Source organism: Apteryx rowi, unplaced genomic scaffold (genome assembly GCF_003343035.1).
Source record: "Apteryx rowi isolate R43461 unplaced genomic scaffold, aptRow1 scaffold_133, whole genome shotgun sequence".
In the NCBI taxonomy this organism is placed as follows: Eukaryota; Metazoa; Chordata; class Aves; order Apterygiformes; family Apterygidae; genus Apteryx; species Apteryx rowi.
Window position 1 is genome coordinate 468,315 of NW_020447564.1, and position 24,302 is coordinate 492,616.

The window sequence follows — 24,302 nt, forward strand, 5'->3', positions numbered from 1 at the left end:
GCTGTAAACTAATATAGTTTTATTGACTTCAGTCTAGCCATGCTGATTTATACCAGCTGAAGGTTTGACACCTCCTTATAAATAGTGTTTCCCATTGTTGGAGGACTGCAGCTGCCACTCTGAATGAGAGAACCAGAAGTGATGCTATTTATACCACACGTTGTTTGAGCCAAATTCTCTGCAGGTGTAGACCAACTCCATTTAAGCTAATGGAGATGTGCTCTGCTCCATAAACAGAGAATTTGACCATTTTATTTTTTCTCTCCTTTTCTAAACTAAAGCCTCAACCCAACATAGCATGTAAGCATGTGCTTAACTTCAAAGATATGAATGGGTTCACTGATTTTTAATTTAAGCACATGCCCTGCTGGAGTTGACCCCCTGAAGCCGTTGTGGAACAAAAGAGCTTGCAGCAAATGCTACAGCTTGTGTGCTTGTTGGGACTGATCACTTCAAGTGACAACTTCCTTTGTCTGTAGAGAAGAGCAATACAGATGAGAATAATGCTGTACTCTTTTGAGAAAAGTAATATTTCTTGTCATACATTTTTTATTCTTAGCTACAGCAATATGATTGATGAACATATGAATATGAACATATTACTGCAGGTGCATGTTTCCAGTAATACTGAAACTTAGAGTTTTTAGCGCTTGAAGAATGAGGGAGGTTTTCAGAATGATCAAAACATGGTCATTTGATCTGTATAACACATCTGTACAGTGTTCTTCTGTAGTAGTTATAATTCTTCACAGATTTTGCCCTTTGTGCTAGGCTCTTTAAAACCCATTCCTTTCTGTCACTTCATCTGTTACAAGCATACACAGCAGGAAACTTCAAGGGATACCTTGAAGACTTCAGCAGTAAAAAAAAAAAAAAAACACCAGAGATTACTGAATTTTCACTGACAGGGCCAGCTCCAATGCAATCATTGGTCTCAGGAGGAATGGAATAGAGCAGACTACGAGCTAAATAATAAATGAAGAACAAACAGTTTCTACCGAACTTAGGGCAAAACAGAAATAAAAATTAAAAATTGTGAAAGTAAGACACTGATTTTTAAGTCAGTGTTTAACATTTTTAAATAGGTTAATACTAAAAAATATAAGAGAATGGCAAAAGATATATTTGAAGATTTTTTCCTAATGCTATTTTGATGGTGTTGTAGACAACAGTCTTAATGTTAAAAGAAACATTTACACCGAAAGTGTTTGCTGAAGGAACAGCTTAGATCCCAGTCCTCCAAACACCAACCTTGATCATGTGAGTAACTTGCCTAACATCAGTGAATCTTTCACCAGACTCATGGGACATACATATTTTTAAGAGTGCAATGTTTCCTGCGTGTAGTCTCTGAAAAGTTAAGTATTTCAGACCAAGTTCTTACAAGGTGCTTTGAACCTTCTGGAAATTCCTAAAAATGGTGGGACAAGAAAGAAAAGGTTGAAAAAATATATGTAACTTTCAACATGTTTCATTGCAGCTGTTCCATTTTTTGTGATGCAGAGTGGAAGATTAATTTGACTGAACATTGTGGTGCCCAAGACTCCTCAAGGATCTGGTTCTGACTGTATTTTACATCCACTGAATTCAGGCCTTTAAGTATTCAAATTATTCAAGTTAATGAAGCTTGTATATAACATATGTATTACCTAATAATGGCCACATTGGATCAGTCTAGTATCTTCTCTCCAACAGCAGCCAGCTGTGGATGCCCCAGCAAGAACATAAGGACAAGAGGAGCCCAAATCAATAAAAGCCCAGACAATTCCTGTTTGCGTTATTCAGCTCACTAGTCCTCTGCTGACTTAATCGGCTTTTTCATAAGTAAACAAAGAGGGTTTGTCACAGTTAATATTGAGACTAACAAAAATAATAAAAATAAAGTAAAACCAGTTTCTCAAGTCTTTAGATAAAATGAATGATGCTATATCAAATTAGGACTCCTCAGGATCTAGTCCCTAAGTGTACCAAAGCTCTTCTATATACTTTATTATTCTTCTCCCTATTGTTCCTCAAGAAACTAGAACTAAAATAGACAAACTAAGAGCACTGATATTATTGTAACAATTAAAAAGCAACATTCCAAATTAGTGTCACTATTAAGGGTAATCTGTGTATCCATAAGCTAGTTTTGCTGGTTGCAGGATACTTTGTCATGCTCAGAAGTTACCTAAATATTCCATATGACACCTAATGAAATGCCACATTACAGACACTATATTGTAATTGCTACAGTTGCTCCAATGTCATGTAATAAAACAAAAATGGCTGGTTGCTTCTGCCTAAAGGATTTCACCCAGTTGGTGATCAGAGGTGAATTCCCACTACCGCAATCACCAGACAGTTGCAAGATAAACTTGCCTTTTCCAATCTTTAATCTAAAATCAAGTGGAAGTGGATATTTTCAGTCTCTCTTATCTTGTAGTCCTGTTGTACCTCATAATATCCTTCCTGCCACTCTGCATCTGACTATACCATATTCAAAGGCATCTATCATATCTATAGCCTATTTTAGCTGAGGTCAAAAAGTCCAGGAGGGATCTGGCGCATGGGGAGCTGAAAAGAGAGCTCATGCCTAACTGGGTCCAGGATTTCTACCTCATGCTGCAGCCAAGCAAGCAGCTCTTTGAATAGCAACCCACTGCCATCATCCACTGCCAGAGCTCAGGGAAAACAGTGCTTCTCTCACAACTGTTCCTGTTGCCTTTGATGGGGTCGTGAACACATACAGCAATAGTTTTACCAGGACAACCGTTCTCCTTTCTCTTAGCTATTACGATTCACCTCCAGGGTAAGAAAGATGGCAAGCTGAATGCGTCTGGAGCTTAATAACTACAGCCCACAGACTGTGCCCCCCCATCAAATGTATTTCATACCACTCTCCAATGTTTATTATTCTCTGAAAAGAGTTTTTACAGATTTGCTAACATCATCACATCAAGAAGTGGTAAATCTGACATGGAACGTCTAGATCTTCCATACTACTGATACGCTGTGGGAAGAGTCAGACTCACAGCGCTATAGCAAGAGCAGTGCTAGGGATCTTCAGCAGCTATCTGGCTGAGCTTCACAGATATTCAGCTGTGCAAACTGTGAAATTTCAGAAACCCAGGAAAATCAGAGCAAAAGCAGGAGGTGAGACTACTGTTACTAACAGAAATCTGCTAAACAGCCATATCAGGGAAGATGACAGGCCTGCATTTATAGTGAAAAAGGTGAAGAAGTCATCTTCTATCTGAGCATCAAGGTCAGACACAAACACTCTGTGCTTATTGTTTGCTTTCACATATGCATAATTCAAAGAATCACAAGTTCTAAATTCCCCTTCATTTACCTTTTTCTTATTGCACTCAAGTGAGTTCTGAAAACATAAAATGTACTAATACCTGATAAGTTACATAAATTATAACTGGGAAAAAAAAACCTAATATACATAAAACTAACCATATGATTGTTTCTTTGGGAAGAATAAAAGATTCAAAAAACAGGCCTAAAGAATCAGTGTGTTGTGTTTGTACATAAAGCTGAAGAGTATTTGAGTAGCCTTTCACAGTACAGGAAAGAAAGCAGCACAGGAGTCCTTTTAGTTAGAATATTAAGAATCCCTCTTGGGTGGAGATTAATAGTTCTGAGACTAAATAAGTGGGTAGTGGGTGGAAGATATATTTCTACTAAGTGAAAGAAGACTGTAGTCAAAACATGGCATTTTGTTCAATAGTTGCTCTTGCTAAAAAGAGAGCAGGTAAGAATAATTCATAGCATGAGCATTTAGAAAGACACCATGATTTACAAACAATAGTATTTTAATCTTGCTTGTATGTAGTTACTGTTAATATTTTCTAAGATTTGGATAATCACCTTGAAAAGCCAGCTAATAGCAGCACTTTTGGGTTTATATTCACAAATACTCAGTCCCAAATATTGTCAGGCATCTTCAAGAAACAGATATGTCTCCAGTTTGTTTGTATTCACAACATTTAGTCCTTGAAGCAGAGGTTGCAAAAGGAAAGAAATGCTAACTCTTGATTTGTTGTTTTAATAAAGATACAAATGAAGCTCAAATTACAGAGAATTCAGATAAGTAATTTACAATGCATGATAATGCAAGAAAGAGAGGGCTTAATTTGGTGGTACAAACTTCAGGCTGCATTAATTATTCTAAAATAAAATCACTCATATTTCTTTATCAAAACCAGTCTGACAGTACATGCCTTATTAGCAGTGACAGAAATTTGAGCATTTTTGTTGCCTGTGAATAAAATGAAACTTGCATTAGTTACAAATTCCAATTTGCCAGTGTATTAAAAGAGGAAATATTCTGCCAAACAAAACTCATTGCTCAGTTTTATGGTTTCCTTACATTTACACTCATGTATGATGTCTTTGCTCTATGTAAGTTACACTCCAGGATTCCAGAAGTGGTGGCTCAACCCACCACCATCAAAAGGAGAATATTGCCTTCTCCTAGTGATTCCTGCTCTTTACCTTGCTTCAGTCTGGGGCACATCAGACGCAACATAAGCTGATTTAACTAGAGAGTATTTTGCTGGGCTAAAGGGTTAAATCAGCTCAGGAAAGAGTGTGACACATGTCACAGCCAGTACAATGAAAGAAGGACTGTCTCTCTTTATTTATTACAGATGGAGCCCAGGGAGATTAGCTGGCTAATTTAGCTGGTTAAGTCAAATACCTATAGCTGGATTGTGTGAACACCTCTCAATTTATCTCTACCACTATTTCTGGCAAGCTAATACTTCTTGTTAGCTACAGCTCATAGTTGGATCGTGTGACATGCTTCAGTCAGCAGACCAGACTTCCCCAAGGACAGGTGGATGAGCTGATAAAGTTGCATTCAGAGTACTGGAGAAAGACTTGCTCTACGATTTTCATGGAAAAAAATGCTACCTGTACTCTGTTTCTCTTATCACCAAATGCCCCAGCATTTTTAGTTAAAAGAGCAAATACAGCACTTAAGTATACTCTTTCAATCATTATGCACACAATCATCAAAAGTATATATAACTGCTTTAAAGAATTCCTTAATGTAGCTAAGTTCCCCTACTAAAGAAGTATTACTCTTAATAGTTACACCTTTGCTTCGGTGTTAAATCCTGAAAAGTGATGTCCAGACTTACTTTGAATGGCAATAGTAGTCAGTGCACCTAAGATTTAAAAAGCTCCCTGAAGACTGACAAGCAGAGAAGAAACGCTATCCAGCTTTGCATTAAAACCCTAGTAACAGCAGTATTTGATAGCTCAGTTTAAAAAAGAATTTTTAATTTCATAGTATAGTTTAAAATTAGATAAAAGAAACAAATTTTAAAAGTTCAATATTCAGTCAAAGAAGATACTTTCTTCAATTGTCAGACTCTGCAAAGAAACCAAATTGTCTTTGTGAGAGCACAAGTACTCAGCCTCCTCATTCTTACATATCACTTTTGTCCTGGGTAATCCAACTGGGCTTTAATGAAAGCAAACAGTATAATGTAGACTTAGCAATCAGTGCAGCTAACTACATCACACTTCTTCGAGTTTATGACCTCTAAATGCAAAGGACAAAACGTAGGTTTATTAAGGTTCCGATCTCCTTCAAAAACACCATTCTACCTTGTATAACCATAAGAGTAAGGAAACCAAGCGAATTTGGACTCCACAAAATTTAATCTAAAATCTCTGTTGGTTTAGCAAAGTCAATAATATTATTGGTGTGCATTCATGCTATTTCAGCTGCCAAAGTTCAAAAAGTTTGCAATGAAGCATTACATTTTCTCATTGCCAGAAAAATAACTGCTAAAACAAAACTGATGTAAAATTTGTTAATGCAAGAATTCTCCGAGCTGGAGATCTGTTTACTCTGTGAATCCCTAACTCATATTCACACTCGCAGAGTAACATATCTCACTCTAGGAATCATACAGACTAATTAGGAAACCCAATCCTGAAACTGCTTGTAGCTGACTTTGAGGAAAGACAAACTTTCTCCATTTAGATTTTTGAATGACCATATTATATTTTCAGACTTGAAGACTGGAAAATATTTTCAATTAGGGAGACTGATCTTTGTAAAATAATCCTCCAAGTTCACCCTGATCTTCGTAAAAACTTGACAGGCAGTCTTTTACTTACAATCCTGACCCTGACCTCTTTTATACTTAATTTTTCATAGTCCTTCTCACAGACTTTTGGGGAAGGTAAATTTCCCTCTTACTTCTCTTATAATATTTAATCAGTGGAGCAGCAACCTCTGAAATGAAACTACTGAAACTGCAAATCATACAGAAAATCTTCATGGATTATTTTAAAATAGCTTTTTAAATGATTACGCTTGAGCTAGAATCTTGGCTTCATTAAGAAGAACTCAAGGATAACACTTACTGTAATACAGAGGCTCCTTTCCAATTCTATAAATTTTGATTATCAGCACAAGATACAACACTGAGTTTTGAGGCTGAAAAACTAACTGGCCCACTGTATAACTAATGATGACGACCTTATTTTTCCAAAAGAAAATTTTAGCTATGTATAGATAGACTAACTTCAACGCTTGTGAAGTTATTAAATACACTGGACTTTTCTTATCTTTTATATTGAACGTCTCGGATCAACAGTTTTCAAACACATTCCTCTGTAAGTACAGAGTTCATTGAATCATTGCTTGCCAGGTATTTTTTTTTTCTTCCTGGAAAGCTAATGTTGAACATTTGTAAGACAAAACAGGTCACCGGCACATGAAAGCTAGGGCAGACTTTTACAGGAAAGCGAGGGGGAACTGTAAGGTGCTTCAGGTGGCTTATTAACATACAAAAGATGGTATATTATATTTGATCACTTGTTAACTTTCACTACTTAAAAAGTTAAAGCGTTAACAGCAATACACTTCAGAATTTGCATATAGTGTTCATTTTACAAATTAATATGTCTGAAAAAAATATTTTTAAAAAAGGAACATGCAGTCTTCTAAGTATCAAGCCTCCTTTTTACTGTTCTACCAACACTAGTTCATTTGCACATTAGCCTCCTGTGTGGTACTGACACTAGTGGGGCAGTTTATGTGCGTATTTCCAGATTCCCTCACATCATGCAGCTAACCGAGATGGCTGAGGCAAGTGCTTGGCCAAAGCGAAGCAAGGAGCATCCCCAGCCATGGTTCCAGGCAGCCGCATGCCCCGCTACAGGAGCGAATAGCAGCCAAGGGGCAGAAAGCCCATCTCTTGGAGCCAGCTGGCATGAAGGAAGAGCCGTGAGCTGAAAATATAGACCTTTCTCCTGCCACGCTTGGCGCACAAGCAGTGCTAGCCTAGTTGGCACTTGCAAAACTTAATTTTTAGACCTGATTTGCTGGAGCTAGGAGCTCTACAGAGGAGAAAGAAACGTTAGTGACCAAACAAGGGCCCCAAAGGCAGGCTGCGGAGCACTGACGGCCTCACCGACGGAGGGTCGCCCCGGTGAGCGCCAGAAAGCAGGAAAACCCGGCCTCTGCCGGCTGCCTTTACCCTGAATGCGGGCTGGGCCAGGCCTCACCGCTCAGGGCCTCCGGGCTAAAGCCTCCCCGGCCACCGCGCCAGGCTCAGGCACCCTCGAGGGGACAGAGCGCGGGGAGCCAAGGCCGGGGCGCAGGGGCCGCCTCGGGCCAAGCGCGAGCGCCTCGGGCCCCAGCATCGGGCGGGTAACGGCCCTTCCCCTCGCCTGCGCCGCGCACCACCCGCGGACTACAACTCCCGGCATGCCCCGCGGCCCGCCACGCACGGCGCCCCGCCGGCCGTCGCGGGCGGCAGGAACCCGGCCCCCGGCGCCGGTGCCGGCCGCCGCTGAGGCGTGGGGGCCGCCCGCCTCTGCCAGGGAGGGCGGGCCACAGCCGGCGCTGCTGCCGCTTCTCTGCCGCACCGCTTATCGTCGCTCCGCGTGTCCCCCGTGACTTCCCCCCGCCCCGCTTCAGTACCTGGGGGCGCGGCGGGCCGCCACGACCGGAAGCGCTCGTTGCCATAGCGACCGTCTCCACGGTAAACATTCTGGGTGCCCCCGGAAGCGGTTGGAGTCGCTCTGCCCATGTGGAGATCTTTCCTATCGCCTCTCAATGCGGCCGCGCTCACTGCGAGCCACGTGGCCTCGGTGTTAAACATTTACGGCTTATTGATTTAAAAAAAAAAATACTGGCAGGCCATGCGGCTCGGCCCCGTCCGTGGGCATGATTGGCCAAACGCACCTCCCCCCAGCCAATCGGGGCCGGCCACGCTCTGCCCGCAGGAAACCGCACATGGAAAGCCGCGATTGGCGGCGACGGCCCCGGGCCCCACCTCCCCCGGCTCACCACTGGCTGCGTATTTGGCGTGGTACGCTCTGATTGGCCAGTGGCGGAGCGCCTCCCCCCGCCCCTCGGCGCCCCGCATTGATAAGGCGAAGGGGGAGGGCTATCGCCGTCCCAGCGGTTCGGTGGCGGCGCGGGAGGTGCGGGGTGGCGGCCGCATCCGGTGGCGGGCTTGTGAGCGCGAGGCAGGTGCCGCTCGGGGTTGTTATTTTCTGCGGCCGCAAGCCCGCGTCGCAATGAAGTCGGTGTGGGGGCTCGCTCTCGCGTGCACGCTGCTCCTGGCCGGTGAGTCCCGTGGCTGCTTCCTCGCCTGCCGCCTTCTAGAAGCTTCTGGCTAGTGGCGGTTGCGGGGGGTGGGGGGAGGGTCTCTAACCGCAGCAGCGTCTCCCACTCCTCTCTTCTTGCTGGGGGAAGAGGGGCGAGCAGAGGCCGAGGAGGACCTGGGTGGGGCCGTCGGAGCCCTGTCGGCCCAGGGGGTCCCTTTCTTCTCCTCCGTCCTGGCGTATACAGGCAACTGCTGCCCCAAGTTTTTCCACCGTAGGTGTACGAGGGGAGGGGAAGGTCGAGTTCGGTCGCGTGTGCTGCTCTCTCCCGAGCTGCTGCTGGCCCCCCTGTAGGGATGGGGGTGGTTTGGGGTGGGGGAAGATACCTATGGGACCGCTCATGCGCCATTGGGGGGGGGGGGCGAGGCCGTGGTCTGCCCCTTTCCTCCCTTTTTGATGTCCCCAGCTGGGGTAAACTTTCCTTAGGGATGGGGTGAAAGAACGGACGGACCCGAGTCTGAAAATCTTTGTGAGTCGTGAAGAAGAGTTTTGGTAGTGTAGAATGGGATTCACCTTATTGGATTTCTTGTTTTTCCAGTGTCGGTTAGAGCTGATGAGGTGGATGTGGATGGGACCGTGGAAGATGACTTGGGTAAAAGCAGAGAAGGGTCTCGAACAGATGATGAAGTCGTTCAGAGGTGGGTAGCTGGGGGTGGGGGTCAGTTACTTCTGAACTGTTAAGACTATTCTTGTTACTTTAAGGGTCATTTCTTACATCACTAATGCCCAAAGCATAGAAGGTGTTGGGCCTGGGGGGGTAACCTTTCAAAGATATGCTCTCATTAAACTGGAGAGATCTAGTCATCTGGGAGAAGTACAATAAAACAATATTTATTTCTGAAAACATTATTTTCCTCTAAATAGAGGAGAGTTTGAAGTAACTGGATTCAGAAATACTTAGCTTGTTTTGTCTAATAGCAGTAGTCATATAAGAGTGGGTAAATGGGGGTTCCTACATGTAACTGCATGTAGTAAGTGGTATCAGTTTCATGCCTACTGATGGAATAGTTTTATACCTGTGAAACACTTTCTTTTGTGAAGTGTACCATGTGCTGAGGATTACAGTGGTTGTAAGATGCATGTATTCTTCCTTCCCTTTCTTTAAGGGAAAAAGTCTGACTTCCAAGCAGAGTTTTCACTTGAGTTTTGGGTAGAGATTAAGCAGTAGAGGATACAACTGTTGCACCCATCTGATGTGGTCGTGTAACTTTATGCTAGCTGTGTCAGTAATTAAGGGTCTCGTTGTTGTAACATTGAACTCTGCTAGAGTGTAAAAATAGTGATACTGTATACAAACAAGACTACTTGACATGTTTCTATTCTTTTCACAGAGAAGAAGAAGCTATCCAGCTAGATGGTCTAAATGCATCCCAGATAAAAGAAATCAGAGAAAAATCTGAGAAGTTTGCATTTCAAGCAGAAGTTAACAGAATGATGAAACTTATTATCAATTCTTTATATAAAAATAAAGAGGTTTGTCCCTTTATCAGTAGAACATGCTAGGACTGTTTGTGTATGTGTTCTTGAATTCCTGACTACTGATTTCTATTTCAGATTTTCCTGAGGGAACTTATTTCAAATGCTTCTGATGCTTTAGATAAGATACGGTTAATATCCTTAACTGATGAGAATGCTCTTGCTGGTAATGAGGAACTTACTGTCAAAATCAAGGTAAGAAGCATTAGATAAACATTTTATCTGGTCCACTGAGGGGCAGTGGAAGGAATAAAAGAAGGTAGTGTCTCATTAACCTATTAAGTTGATTGCTTACTACTGATGCAAACAAACTATGACGACCACATCAGGACACTTGCAGTTCACTTCACCAGAGACAACTTCTTTTTAGTCCACTGAAAATAATCTCTGATTTCATAAACAGCAACTGAAGTATTAAGTACCTCAGAGGTAGATTTTCCTTACTACTCTACTCACTGTGAATTCAATTTATCACAGCCAGGCAAGTTTAAACTGGAATGATTAGTTGCTAGTGTCCTTATCACTTTCACAGTAGTGTATTGTGTCTAAAGGTTCAAAGTGAAGTCCAGCTGGATCTTTTGTCTTTTTTCAGTGTGACAAAGAGAAGAACATGCTTCATGTTACGGATACGGGTATTGGCATGACAAAAGAGGAGTTGATTAAAAACTTGGGTACCATTGCAAAGTCTGGTACAAGTGAATTCTTAAACAAGATGACTGAAATGCAGGATGATGGTCAATCAACATCTGAGTTAATTGGCCAGTTTGGTGTTGGCTTTTATTCTGCTTTCTTAGTAGCAGACAGAGTTATTGTCACATCAAAACACAATAATGATACACAACATATTTGGGAGTCAGACTCAAATGAATTCTCTGTGATTGATGACCCAAGAGGAAACACTTTAGGACGTGGCACAACCATAAGGTAAGTATTAAGTCAGTGTCCTTAGCTTAAAAAAAGTTGTGTGTATAGATAAGTATCTAGCTTCATTAGAATATCTGGGTGATTTTAGCATTGTGAATACATACACTGTCCGATTCCTGTAATACAGGTGTTGTCAGACTAATGCAAGCATCCTATAACGAGTAATTACATGTAAAATAGATGTATAGTGTTAATGCAGTTCACTCATCTCATGAAATGTCAAACTAAAAGCCACAAGCATCTTGACAAGTAACTGGTGGCAAGTAATTCCAGACACTTTGAGCAGCCTGCAAACTCAAGCAATTTTTCAATGCAGTTGTTGCTAGATGAGACTGATACAGGGGATGTAGAGCTTCATCTTGGAAACAGATTGCTGTTTATCTACTGGTGGAACTGGTCTGATACAAATAGCAAATTAGAAGTAGCTTGACAGCACCTCCCATCACTTAAAGCATATGAATTTACTTGATCTAGGCTCTGCCTTCTAGAACTGCTTCCTGAAGAAGGCCTTCAGTAGGGAAAAAGTTAATCCTCTCAGTGCTCTAGTTCCAAATGAAATCAGTAAGAGGACATCAATAGCCTGATCATTGTCAATGCAATTTGAGGTTTATATTTAGACTTTTGAACTTTGTACTATACTCCAATTTTTAAGAATGCTTCTTCCAAAAAGGATTGTATCTTTAAAGAGGTGCATGGGGAGCTCTTACTGGTTCAACTGTGACTAGATAAGTTTGAATCACTGCAGCAGCTACAGTGGAAAAGTACTTCTGTGTCTGTAAAACTATTTTTAAAGTACTGCTTTTGGACTTTGAATGAAATTTTTCTTCTATCTTTAGCCTTGTCTTGAAGGAGGAAGCATCAGACTACCTTGAGCTGGATACTGTTAAAAACCTAGTCAAGAAATACTCACAGTTCATAAACTTCCCCATATATGTGTGGAGCAGCAAGGTCAGTATCTTTAACTGAGAGTTATACAGTATGAGCTTTGAAAATAATTTGACCAGATATTTCAGGAAGAGTGAAGGAATTTTAAAGCTTTTCTGTAGCATTAGTAGTGTGGGATTTCTTACTTGTCTTAATGGGTCCCAAAAAAAACCCTGTCTAAAGCTTCTAAAATTCTTTCATTCTTTACTCTTCTGACTCAGTGGGAAGGAAAAACTAGCTAGTATTAACTAGTTACTTGCTCTCTGAAAGCTAGTGTGTAGCTTAAACTAGATTTTCAAGGGACTTGATTTTGCTGTGACTCCTGAAGAGTATTTTACCAAAGGAGGCAAGACCTGTGCTAATTACTAGGGGAAAAAAAAATCTTTCTTCCGCTGGCTGTGCAGTGGAGTCTTGTCTGGTATTTAGAAGCTTAGCTAAGCTGTCGAGCAGGACCACAGTATGTGTCCTTTGTTAAAATACTGCCTTATTTTTTATATTATTTTAACTTTTTAACTGTTCTTGTGATACTTTTTGGTATAGCACTAACTTTGAATCATCTCAGTCTGTGGTTAGCCTGTGTATCCTGTGTATCCAGTGCTATTAAAGCTGAATTCTCCTAATATTTGACTACAATGGCCTCCCAGTGTATTGGAGGAAAGCAATGCATTCATGAAAATGCAACTGAAAACATCGCTGCCTACACAGAAATGCTTGCCATAAGCAAATCACACAAGTTAAACTGGTATTCTGAGTTATTAAGCTGTTTCAGAGAATACCAGAAGTTATCTGGTAGGAAGCCAAACAGGCTGAGTCCCCTCTTTTAATTGCCTCTAGACAGAAACTGTTGAAGAACCCATTGAGGAGGAAGAAGCAAAAGAGAAAGAGGAAACAGATGATGATGAAGCTGCAGTTGAAGAAGAAGAGGAAGAGAAGAAACCAAAAACTAAAAAGGTGAGCTTTGTCAGCCTTTGGAGGTCTTGTAACTTGTGACAATTATTTCAGCAGTTTTAACAGGTAGTTTTTCAGAGATGCACTTCAATATGTGTGCTTTTCAAAAACAGTCCTATTTAAGTGTGTGATTTGATATGTCAGTAAAGAAAATGGTAAATAAGATGGACTTCATTGAAGTGGAGCAAATGACTGCCTTGGGAGGCAGTGTTCCTGGAACAATTACAAATATCTTTGAGTTTATGCACAGTGAATTCACTTTGAAGTGATAGTGAACTTAAGTAGTTCAATAATGTTGAATAGTTCAGATTGAATATACTCTTTTGGAAAGCTTTCTTCAGAATGGCTGTGGAATAGAAATTCTGATCACTAATGAATGCAGTAAATGTATATTGGCCATACTGTAGTATAGATTTTTTGCCACGTGCTTAAGTGCTACACACTTAAATGAGAATACCCAGGCCTTTGCTGAATGTATTTCCTAGATTAGAAGTAGCCTGTATGTATGTGTGTGTATATATATATTCCCCCTCATACTATGTTGTGACCTAGAGTCCTCTTTGGTGTAATTTCTTTAACTGACTTATTTGTAGTAGAGCATGAGTCTTTATTGTAATATGCTGTTTATGTACTTAGGTTGAAAAGACTGTTTGGGATTGGGAGCTTATGAATGACATAAAACCAATCTGGCAGAGACCCTCTAAAGAAGTTGAAGAAGATGAATACAAAGCTTTTTACAAAACCTTTTCCAAGGTAATTTCCAAGGCTCAAGAATTGTTCCAGAGCAGTAGATTTACTAGAGTATTTCATGCTGTGTAAATGAAATGGTGACTGAGTGCTTATAGGATGGGCTTATCTTTGAAGAATGAGTTAATTGGTGTCAGTATGTCAACTGAATTCCAGACAGCAAGCCTAGGATTGCAAGCTGCAGTCTTCTGTATTGGTAACTCTTTAGTTGTGGCTTTAAATAGAACTAGTAAGTCTCCCAGATTACTTGTATTTCAGCTGAATCAGGCACTTCTGTCTCCTTAATAGATTCTAATGAAGCATGCTTAGATGGTTTCATACTTTCATATACACCTAGATCTGGCAAACACATTTTCACTCATAAAATGAATTTTTTTGCCAATATCTTTCCACTGTCAATTAAAAGAACTCCCTCCTTCACAGGAACATGATGATCCTATGGCTTACATCCACTTTACTGCTGAAGGGGAAGTAACTTTCAAATCCATCTTGTTTGTTCCTAATTCTGCTCCACGTGGCCTGTTTGATGAATATGGATCCAAAAAAAGTGATTTCATAAAGGTAAAACAAGCAAGTGTGTTGATTCTGGTTTAAAAATAAATAAAACCTCCATAATAACCTGATTACTGTTTCTCTTGTAATAGCTGTATGTTCGAAGAGTATTCATCACAGATGACTTCCATGACATGATGCCTAAATATCTTAACTTTGTTAAGGGTGTTGTAAGTATTGCATCTTAATTGTATTTGATTTTAATCTTCAAATACTGTTTGTTATACTTAACAAGTTTCTTCTTAAATTAGGTGGATTCCGATGATCTGCCTCTGAATGTATCTCGTGAAACACTTCAGCAGCATAAATTGTTAAAGGTAAGCTAATTAGATCCTAAACTTCATATTAATAGGAAGGGAGTGGTTCAGGATGAAAATATGTAACAGTAGTGATATCTGTCAGACAAATAGCTTGCTTGACTTAGCTTTGAAAAAGTATGAAGGTGAAGTCAAACTATAGAAAACCCCAGCACTGCTGCTCTCAGACTACCTCTGTTCCCTTCTAAATCAATGGCATTAAGCATCTTGAATTCACCCTTCTCAGCGAGGCCACATTAAGGTTCTTCCATAAGTGAAAATACCCTGTCCCATGAGATGAGTGGGGTTATTGTGGCAATGGCTAACAGACCAAAAGTGGTAGTTGATACTTGAGATTATCAAGTGCTTGCTGTTAAAATTTGGTATTACTACTTTTTTTTAAGGTGATCAGAAAGAAACTTGTTCGTAAAACCCTTGATATGATCAAGAAAATTGCAGAAGAAAAATACAATGACACATTCTGGAAAGAATTTGGTACTAATGTAAAGCTTGGGGTGATTGAGGATCACTCCAATCGTACACGACTAGCTAAACTTCTTCGCTTCCAGTCCTCTCACCATGAAAGTAACCTTACAAGCCTTGACCAGTATGTGGAAAGAATGAAAGAGAAACAGGACAAGATATATTTTATGGCAGGTGCCAGCAGGAAGGAGGTATGTGAGCATGGAGTGAAGGAGGAAAAATAGAAGGCTTCTAGTCAAAGTACTGCCACTGTGAACTGTCTGCATTTGCTCTAAATGTAGAGTCTTTGTGTTTATGGTACTACTGCAGTTCAGTGTTCTCATACTACTGTTCATTGAAATACCTGTACAGGTTTTGCTAGCTGCTGATACCAACACAACTAAACTGCTGTCTATTCTATTTTGTTTCCTTAGGCTGAGTCCTCACCATTTGTTGAACGTCTGCTGAAAAAGGGCTATGAAGTGATCTATCTGACCGAACCTGTAGATGAATACTGTATTCAAGCTCTGCCAGAGTTTGATGGCAAGAGGTTTCAGAATGTGGCTAAAGAAGGAGTCAAGTTTGAAGAAAGTGAAAAATCTAAGGAGAATCGGGAAGCCTTGGAAAAGGAATTTGAACCACTCTTAAACTGGATGAAAGACAAGGCCTTAAAGGACAAGGTACAAAATATTAAGCTATGTAACCCTTATTTGCATATGCTATTGTACTTATTGCTATAATACTTGCCTTGTTAATCCTTTGGCTATCAAGGACATGATAATAGCTTCTGCCATCCTTATATGGAAGGCTATACCAAGTTGGGTAAAACACCTGTGTTGACTTTGGGATGATACTGAGCTAGACTGCTTACTGTTACAGAGCTTTTGGACACCACTCAAGTGGCCCAGTGACACAGTTTCAGTTGTTGGCTTTATTCATAAGAGCTTGATTCTGTGAACTAATATTAAGGCTTTTTTCTCTCTAGATTGAAAAAGCTGTGCTATCTCAACGTTTAACCCAATCCCCATGTGCACTTGTGGCTAGTCAGTATGGATGGTCTGGTAACATGGAAAGAATCATGAAGGCTCAAGCTTACCAAACTGGGAAGGATATATCTACAAAGTAAGCTTTATATTCATATGGAGTAGCAGATATGAAAGGTAGTTGATGGCCCAGCTGGCTTGATGTTGGCACACCAAGCTTCCATCTGGTTCAGATCATCTTGTGTGTTTTTAAGGCAATTTGTAACTGAGTTGCTGTCTCCATCGTTGTCTTACCCTGATGGCTGTTTCAAAGCCTAGTATGTAAAACTGCTTGGTGAGCAAGACTTTCATCAGCAGTGTTTCTTATCTGTCATTTGGTGATAAGAGAACACACACTGGTTTAACTTGAAAGCTTTCAGAGTTAAACTAGTGGTAAAGTTGTGGTTTTAACTTAAAAAAAAAAAAGTAGTAACTGTGCCTGTATTCAGCATTTGATGGGGGTTTAAAGGTGTAGTTGTGCTTTACTTTAAAGCTTAACTACTGATGTAACTTTCATTCTTTTCAGCTACTATGCTAGCCAAAAGAAGACATTTGAAATAAACCCTAGGCATCCACTGATAAAGGACATGCTGAGGCGAGTCAAGGTAAACAAATAACTGTAAAACATTGACTACTTGGCTGCACATGAACTAGTTAACAATCTTTTTTTAATGCTTCCATATTAGGAAAATGAAGATGACAAAACAGTTTCAGATCTTGCAGTGGTATTGTTTGAAACTGCAACTTTGAGATCAGGATATATGTTACCAGACACCAAGGAATATGGAGATAGAATAGAAAGGATGCTTCGTTTAAGTTTAAACATTGACCTGGATGCAAAGGTTAGTTGCCTTCAATTGAGGAGTGATATTTTTTTATTTAAGTATTGTTTGCTTAAAATAGAGAAGCAATGGTAGATTTGCTTAAAATGAGATTGAAATACATATGGTTTCCTGCATGCGGGTGGGCCATCAGGAGACTAGCTCTCAAGTTCCTGGCTGGGGGAGTGATGAGTCTGTCCTTGAAGCTTCTGTCCTTCCCAGTTTCTTGAGATGCTGTTATTCCTTTTGCTTTTTCTTAAACAGTGCACAATCCTTAATTAAATGGTGGTTATATGGGAGTAAATGAGGGCCCAAACAGATATGCATCTTAGTCCTGCTCTTCGGGGAAACTAATAAAGTGGGCATACATCTCATAATGCCACACAAGAACTTGTTGGTATCTTGCTAGAGGAACTGTGGTAGTGAGCATATCAGTGGTAAAGAATAACTTGTCCTGCCCTTCAGAAAGGTTGGGGCAAATGATTTGTCAAACCTCCTACGAACTGATAACGAATACTTTAATAGCCTGTGCTAGTTGGTTCACAACTAGCAAACATCCCAAGCAAATAGAGCTCTTGAATGCATAGCAAAGTATCTGTGACCCTCCTACAGGTGGAGGAGGAGCCTGAGGAGCCTGAAGATGCAACTGAGGAGCCAGAGCAAGATGAAGAAGAGGTGGATGCTGAAGAAAGTGAAACACAGAAGGTGAAGTCTTGATTTTTGATTTGACTTCCATGCAGTTCTGGCTGTGGTGCTTCTTGCCACAAACCTGTTAACTTTGCTTTCCATAACTCCAGTAGTGTGAGGTTTTTTGAGCTTTTCTCAAAAATAACTGCAGTACAAATAGCACATTTTTCCTTAGCATAACATACTGTAAGAACAAAACACCCAAATATGCAGTAATTAATAGCTAAATAGTTACTGTTCTGTGAAGTGAGCCTTGACTTCGCTGGCTAATACTATTGTCTGCAGCTTTAATGATGTCTTGATGGGTATGCTGAACTCTAGTACTATGGTTTCTGAATGTCATTATCTTAAGTTACCATGAGACCTTAGTTGGGCCTTCCTTTCTTGTGTTGCCTGGTTTTTAGAAAAGTCCTACAAGATTATCTCCAACTTTACATAGCTTTTGGTGATGCACTTGCCTCCTAGCACCTGTCAAATTCCCTAAGAATAAGCTTGAGGAACAATAGTTATTGGACCATAGCTGCTTTATGGTTTTTTGCCATCACTGTTGAATTTAATGGATCATATTACATGTCTATAACAGAAGTTATGTTTTACTTTGACTGTTGTACTAGCTTGCTTACAGATTAAGGTTTCTGACAGTCATCTGGAGAGTAGATTTGCTTCCCCTCATCAGGTAGAATAGGGCTATTAACAGTGCTAATACTGTGCTTGAAAGGTAGCTTTCAAAGTAGGCTGTGCTTTAATCCTTTGGAGTATTAAAGATGAAATGGCAAACTCAATCTGCCACTAACATTTGAGCAGCCTGAAGTAAGGGTTTTTATGACTCTTAGATGATGGCATGTTAAATATTCTCTGAACAGAAGTTTGAATGCAATTCAATGTTAAAATTTTATTACTTCTGTTACATGATTTGAAAAAGCATCAGTAGTAATTCTCATGAACTCAATTATTCTGGGACAGCTTTTACTATTTTTTCATTTTCAAAAAGATTCTGATTATCTATTTCTTGTCTCCACAGGAATCCACAGATGTGAAAGATGAACTGTAAACTACACTCACCTACCATCCTGTGTTGGGAGTTAAGGAATGTGAATTAGATTGTTTTGTTTTTCCACTGTAAAATGCTGAGGGATGGTATGGGGTTAAGGGCAAAGGAGGATTTTTTTAAGTTGACTTTTCTAAAAACATTCCTCACAAATGTAAATTTGTACTATTTAACTGACTTCTTGGTGTAAAATCTTGTCATGTACAAAATAAAATGTTCCCAAACACCATGTTAACCCTCTAAATTTCACATAAGCTCATCTTATGGGGTTACCACTAAGAAGAATTGATGGGATTGTCTTGGTTTGCTTGAGTGTTAAGGTCTGCAGAACAGGAAGCTTGCTGTAGTGGTTCAGCAGTCTTTTTAACCTTTCTGCACTATTGCAAGCCACTTTCACTGCTGTATGCTTAAGGTCAGGTGTTGTGTTAAACCTGCCATGCTGTTGAGCTAGAATACCTGATGTTTGTGAGCTATGCTGTACTGAAACTCAACTGTATGGAATGAATATTCAGAAGTTACATAACTACTCTCATCTTGAGAAATAAGAGGGCATTTAAAAATAGATACTATGTTGGAACTGAAGTCCTGCAGCTTAGCATGAAAGGTAGTGTTGTAAAGGAAGCGTGGTTGTAGCAGCCTTTCTGAAGTTCACTGTCTGCATAGGGTAGCACTGGACTGTGTATAACTTGACTCCAGCATACATAATGGATAGTGGTGGCTTTTATGTCCAAGGCTAGTGAGAATGATCTCCATCCATTAAAGGTGTGAACAGACAGAAAAGTGGCTTACTATCTCGGAGCCTATACCATTCTTTACTGTTTACTAACACTGTCTTATACCTGTGTAGTTCACCTAAGAAATACACTAGTCTTGCTTTTTACAAGTTTTTAAATGTGGAGTTCTTGGCTGTGACAATTATTCCTTAATACTGTTCCCAGACTTCTGCTACTCTTGTTCCTATGTCTTTTTAGTATGACTAAGCACTGTAAATGCTTAGTCTAACTCAAGCTACAGCTGCTGACACCAAATGGAATAATGTGGCAACAAGCGAGACCGGAGGCACCACTTCCACTTGTATTAGCTTTATGTAGTGTTTGGATGAAGCACTGCATTTTTTTCTCACTAGTGCCTCTACTTAGAAACAAATCTTCATGGGGTAGGTAGAAAGTGTTTACCTGGAAGCTTTTCTGCCTTCCTCTGAAGGAAGTTCATAGAAGTAGTATTCCTGTGCAGCAACTCTAGTTAATGACTTGGCAGAGTGGTTCTTAGGCATTAAGGCAAAAGACTTAAGTTTGAGCTTCAGTCTGAAGTGAAATAAGCTATTCTAATTAAGACAGTGGCCTGAGGAACTTGCTTTTCTCTTACTTTCGTTCTATGTTGCCCAAATTTTGTTCCCTTGCAATAAATACACTGCACCTGTATCAGCATGGTTATGGAGTTAGGGTTCGTACAGAGTTTTTAAAGTATGCTGTTGGAGACTTCCAGGAATAATGGGAGCTTAGTGTGTGTGGTTTTTCAGGGTTGTTGTTTTGGGGGGTTTTTTTGGTCTTGCTGCAGTAGTCTTAAGTATTGTTTATAACAAATGGCTCCTTCTGTGTAAGCTGTCGGAGTGGTCTAACTCAAGAGTAGTTCAGCAGCTAGCAATGCATCAGCTTTAGTAGCAGTCCTTTGTTAGCTTTTCAGATAGTGTAAGAGCACCATCTACTCTTAAAGTATGGTCCTCTTAGCAAAACAGTGCAACTTGGTCGTCTGTGCTCTGCAATCAACTGCTCCTGAGATTTTGTTTGTATACTTCTAAAACACAGCTTATAATGAATCTAGAGCATTAGTTTGGAATGTAAAGTAAAGAAAAATCCCTTATTGTGTTAAATATACATTCAGAACTCTTCTGAAGTAGATGTGTAATCAGCATACACCCTTCATTTATATCTTTGACCAGCTTGAGTAGCATAAGTGACTTGCATCTATGGTATGTTTAAGAGCTTTTTTAAATTTTTTAAATAGCTAACAACTATAGAAAGGATATTATTGGAAGCATGGGGTTGTTTGCTACAGAACTCTTAATCTGTTAATTATTTGTCCACTTCAACTTTTGCTCTGTTCCACAGCTGAAGTTCTGAATGCCTTGGCTGGTTTCAGGATGCCATGTCTAATTCAATTTCAGAACTAATAAAGGCGCACACTTTGAGGGTCATGGTTTATGCTTCTTCATCTTCCTCAACTGAGGGTATTGCATGCAACAGGGCTGTGTTGCTGGCTGCCTTCCTTGTTCTGGAGTGACAAGTGTTTGATATAAATAAGTGCAAACATGCAGTTGTAAGCTTTTTGGCTGGCTTGATGGAAAAGCATATCAACACTGGAAGAACTGTCTCTTGCTCACATGGAGGTGTTGGTTGGGGGGGGAGGGTATCTTTGTTTCTGTCTAGTGTGGTTATCCTGGTTCTGAGGAAGCTGCCTTTGGCACTTAAATTATCTTGTCAGCATTGCTGTTCCTAGATGGCCACTTAGTCATTCCCTCTACTACGAGAGGCTGGGGTAAAACATGTTCCTTGTTGCTCGGTTCCCATTAGCAGTAGCATGCATTTGGGGTTCTAATGAAACTTATGGTAAGCTTCTCTATGGTGCCTTTACATCTGAAGTAGAAAACAAATAATATCTTTCATGCTAGAAGCTAACAGTGGAAGGACAGAGGTGATACACTGACAGTATGAATAACTTGGAGGAAAGGACTGGGGCCTCTTTGGCTCTATAGGGACAGCTGAAAAAACACTGTTCCTGTTTCAGTAACATTTCCGTTCAAGGCTCTAGCTTTCCACTTGAAACAAAACTGCTTAACATCTTCACTCTTCAGGAAACTTCCTTGAAGGTCTCTTATGCTGAGGTGCAAAGTTTTCGGTGTCAGCTTTGTTTAGGTGTAGTGAAGGAAGAAAGTGTTTCCACCAAAACTTGGGCCTAACAACATCTGTGTTCCTCTAGATTTAAGTTTTTATTTGGTGTAACATTTGAGGTTTAATCAAGGCTTTTCATATGACTGTCACTTAGAAAGATGTCTTCCAGATAGGAAGTCTGTGGTCTAATTAGGCTGCAGCATCTGCTTAGCACTAACATAAGAGCAGGAGAGATTTCATTCCCCCTCCCTCCCTGCACACCCAATACATCCCTACCCCCATACTGTCTTTTTTACAGCATGTTGGAAAGGCCAATAGTTTCAAAAGCCACATTAAGGCTCAGACACCCACATCAAGTACAACTGTACATAATTCAAGTGTAATCTGTGCATACTTATTTGGCCTATTTTAACTCATGACCAAGGTGTCAGATCCTTCAGAGTGGACCAAAATAACTTCCTATTAGAATCACAGACGGGAAGCTCATGTACCTGCTCATAAAGCAGTAGAAAGAGTCCAATGCAAGAAGTGCTGTAATAAGGAATCTTATTTGTATATGCAATAACTTACTGTATTAGGTTCTATGTTAGGTCCAATAAAACTAAGTTCAAATTTAAAGGGTGAGAAATCACAACAGGCAAGTAGGGTTCTGCTACAGGAAAAATGGGTAAGTTTATTAAGGCTGATGAGGGTCTACAAAAGCTTGACTTTTTAATGTGCTAAACTTTCCATACTTGTTAATCAGCTTAAAAGTTTCAAATTCCATCAGACTCCGCCAATGAAAGTTTACATTTTTTATTGTTCTGAAGGATACTTACACTGCACTCAAAGTCAGAAGTGTGGTGCACAACTCATTTGACTTCCAACAGTATTCTTAATACATTCATTTTTACACTACCTGTAATTCTACTTTAAAGATAGAGAAAAACAGTATTAAGGGAGTACAGTATTTCACAGGCAGATTTCTAGTAAGGTTTATAAAGTCCTGTAAGATCCTACTGGAAAATCATTAAATTCCTTTTGCAGTTGAGACATTTGAACAGTTTTAATAGTTTATCTTCATAACTTAAGTACATTGTGATCACTGCTGTGAAGTTTGAATGTGGCTTGATCTTTCTTTTAGACCCAGCAGTTCTGTCCTCAGTTCTCCAGGCTTAGGAGGTATTTCAGGTATACTCTGTTAAAAACACAGAGATGTTAGTGCTTTGGCAGAAAAAAGAAAACTCAGTAAATTAATATACCCTGTAAGAGGAGTACTACATTCACATGGTGATTGTATTTTGCTTGTTCTTGAGCAACAACTATAATAATCTTTAATACTTTTTTTCTTAATTTAAAGTAAGAAAGCATAATTTGAAAAAAATGAAGACAAAGGAGAAACAAACAATTTGATGAAGGGATACAGTTTCTTCTCATCATCTGAGAAAGCAAGCTCTGTTGAGATGACCAGTATAGTTTTAAAACACTCACTAAAGTTTCCATATATATTCTCTCAGTGACAAGAAAAAAGCCTCACCACTTCTACCTTTTGGTTTTAAAAATAAACTGAAACTGGGGCTGAATTTTCATATATATACATATATACAAACAATCAGCCTATTAACCTGTAATTAAGTACAAAAGTTGAAACTTAAAAATATATAAACTCTTTGGTCTATAGATACATAATTTTTTAGATAATTGCTCAAGGATAGTGATCTTTTAGCTTATTCCTGATTAGAAAATAGCACAGTGTTTTTAAACAGCAACAAGAAAAAGTATACAAAAGCAGGAGGAGAAGAGAAGGCTTACAACTGAGAAGGGCTCCAGGAGACCAAATCAACTGTTACTGTACGGGATGGGTGCTCTCATTTGGATTTGGGTTCTCTGTGTTTAGAATTGGGACTGTCTGCAACTCTTTAATATTAAACCTTTGGTCATCTTGATTTTCATTAGGAAAAAAATACGTTTAAATCTAATATAGCCACTTCTTGCCACTTCTACATATTCCTTTCACAAAAAACTTCGCATAGTCAAAATCTCTTCTGAAGAATTTTATGTAACTATGATTTTTTTATATCATGCTCCTACTTTGAAGGATACTCCCAAGAGAAAACTTGGACACCTGTTTGCTTCTTGTGCTGAAGCCCGTAAGTATTAGCTGATCATCTTTTGCAGCAAAACCATGGGACCTTTGCCCAACGCGTTTTGTTAAACAAGACTTCCCCAGAAGATGCTTCACCTAACGCGCACGCTCTGAAGTCTCCATAAAGCGACCACGCATGCAGGCTCTGTGAGCACTTACAAGGTCAGGTCTGTAGTATCTGTGCACGACCTCGGCGCCCGCGAACATGGCCAGCACACTCGCCCCCAGCGTTTTCAGGTACGTGGGCCACGACACGCCCGCGGGCATGGCTGCGCCGCGCCGCAGGGGGGGGGAACCGGGCAGGATAAACCAGGCGGTCGCCGCCTCGCTCCAGCGGGGCTTCCGCGGCTTCCCCTGCGCCTGCGGCAGCCCCGGCCCTCGCGTGCAAAGTAACTGCCGGAGGAGAGCCGGCTCCGGTCGGCCGTTGCTGTCGCCAGACCGCGTGACGCGCCGGATGTGCGTCATCCCCTGAGCGCTCGCAGCCGTTGTCCGGGGGCGGGGACAGAGCGGCCAAACCGGCCTGGGGGGGGGGTGTCGGGGGGAGCCGCCGGTGCCCCGTGCTTGGCTCAGCCGCGGTGGCTCCGGGAGGCACGTGAGCGCCCTCCGCCCCCCCCGGCAGCCGCTCCTTATCGCGGGGCTCGCCTCCTTCCACCGGGGGGTCCCCGAAGGGCTTCGCCCCGCTCTCCGCATCGTGGCGCAAACGATGCGGGTTAAGCCATGCCCCTGAAGCCCGCCGGGGGGGGGCGGGACCGGG

At 40.7% G+C, this 24,302-nt stretch overlaps 2 protein-coding genes across 3 annotated transcripts; one reads left to right on the top strand and one right to left on the bottom strand.

Annotated features, from left to right (window-relative positions):
* The first annotated feature begins 8,409 nt into the window (after positions 1-8,409).
* On the top strand, positions 8,410-20,723 carry HSP90B1 (heat shock protein 90 beta family member 1). 2 transcript variants are annotated; one of them, XM_026056775.1, is made up of 18 exons: positions 8,410-8,590; positions 9,167-9,266; positions 9,960-10,101; positions 10,183-10,299; positions 10,697-11,028; positions 11,865-11,976; positions 12,787-12,903; positions 13,537-13,653; positions 14,071-14,208; positions 14,292-14,369; positions 14,451-14,516; positions 14,900-15,169; positions 15,392-15,637; positions 15,943-16,079; positions 16,506-16,584; positions 16,666-16,821; positions 17,413-17,505; positions 18,509-20,723. In XM_026056775.1, the coding sequence occupies exons 1-18, from the start codon at positions 8,542-8,544 to the stop codon at positions 18,536-18,538; spliced, it is 2,379 nt and encodes a 792-aa protein (XP_025912560.1). In that variant the 5' UTR covers positions 8,410-8,541; the 3' UTR covers positions 18,539-20,723. The 2 variants fall into 2 exon arrangements, with proteins under 2 accessions (XP_025912560.1, XP_025912561.1); XM_026056776.1 differs by lacking the exon at positions 14,292-14,369.
* A 1,479-nt stretch (positions 20,724-22,202) lies between these two features.
* Positions 22,203-24,018, bottom strand: CUNH12orf73 (chromosome unknown C12orf73 homolog). Its single transcript, XM_026056813.1, has 2 exons — positions 23,708-24,018; positions 22,203-22,600 (listed from the first exon to the last, which is right to left on the bottom strand). Exons 1-2 carry the CDS (start codon positions 24,011-24,013, stop codon positions 22,505-22,507), a joined length of 402 nt encoding a protein of 133 aa, XP_025912598.1. The 5' UTR covers positions 24,014-24,018; the 3' UTR covers positions 22,203-22,504.
* Positions 24,019-24,302: the final 284 nt, after the last annotated feature.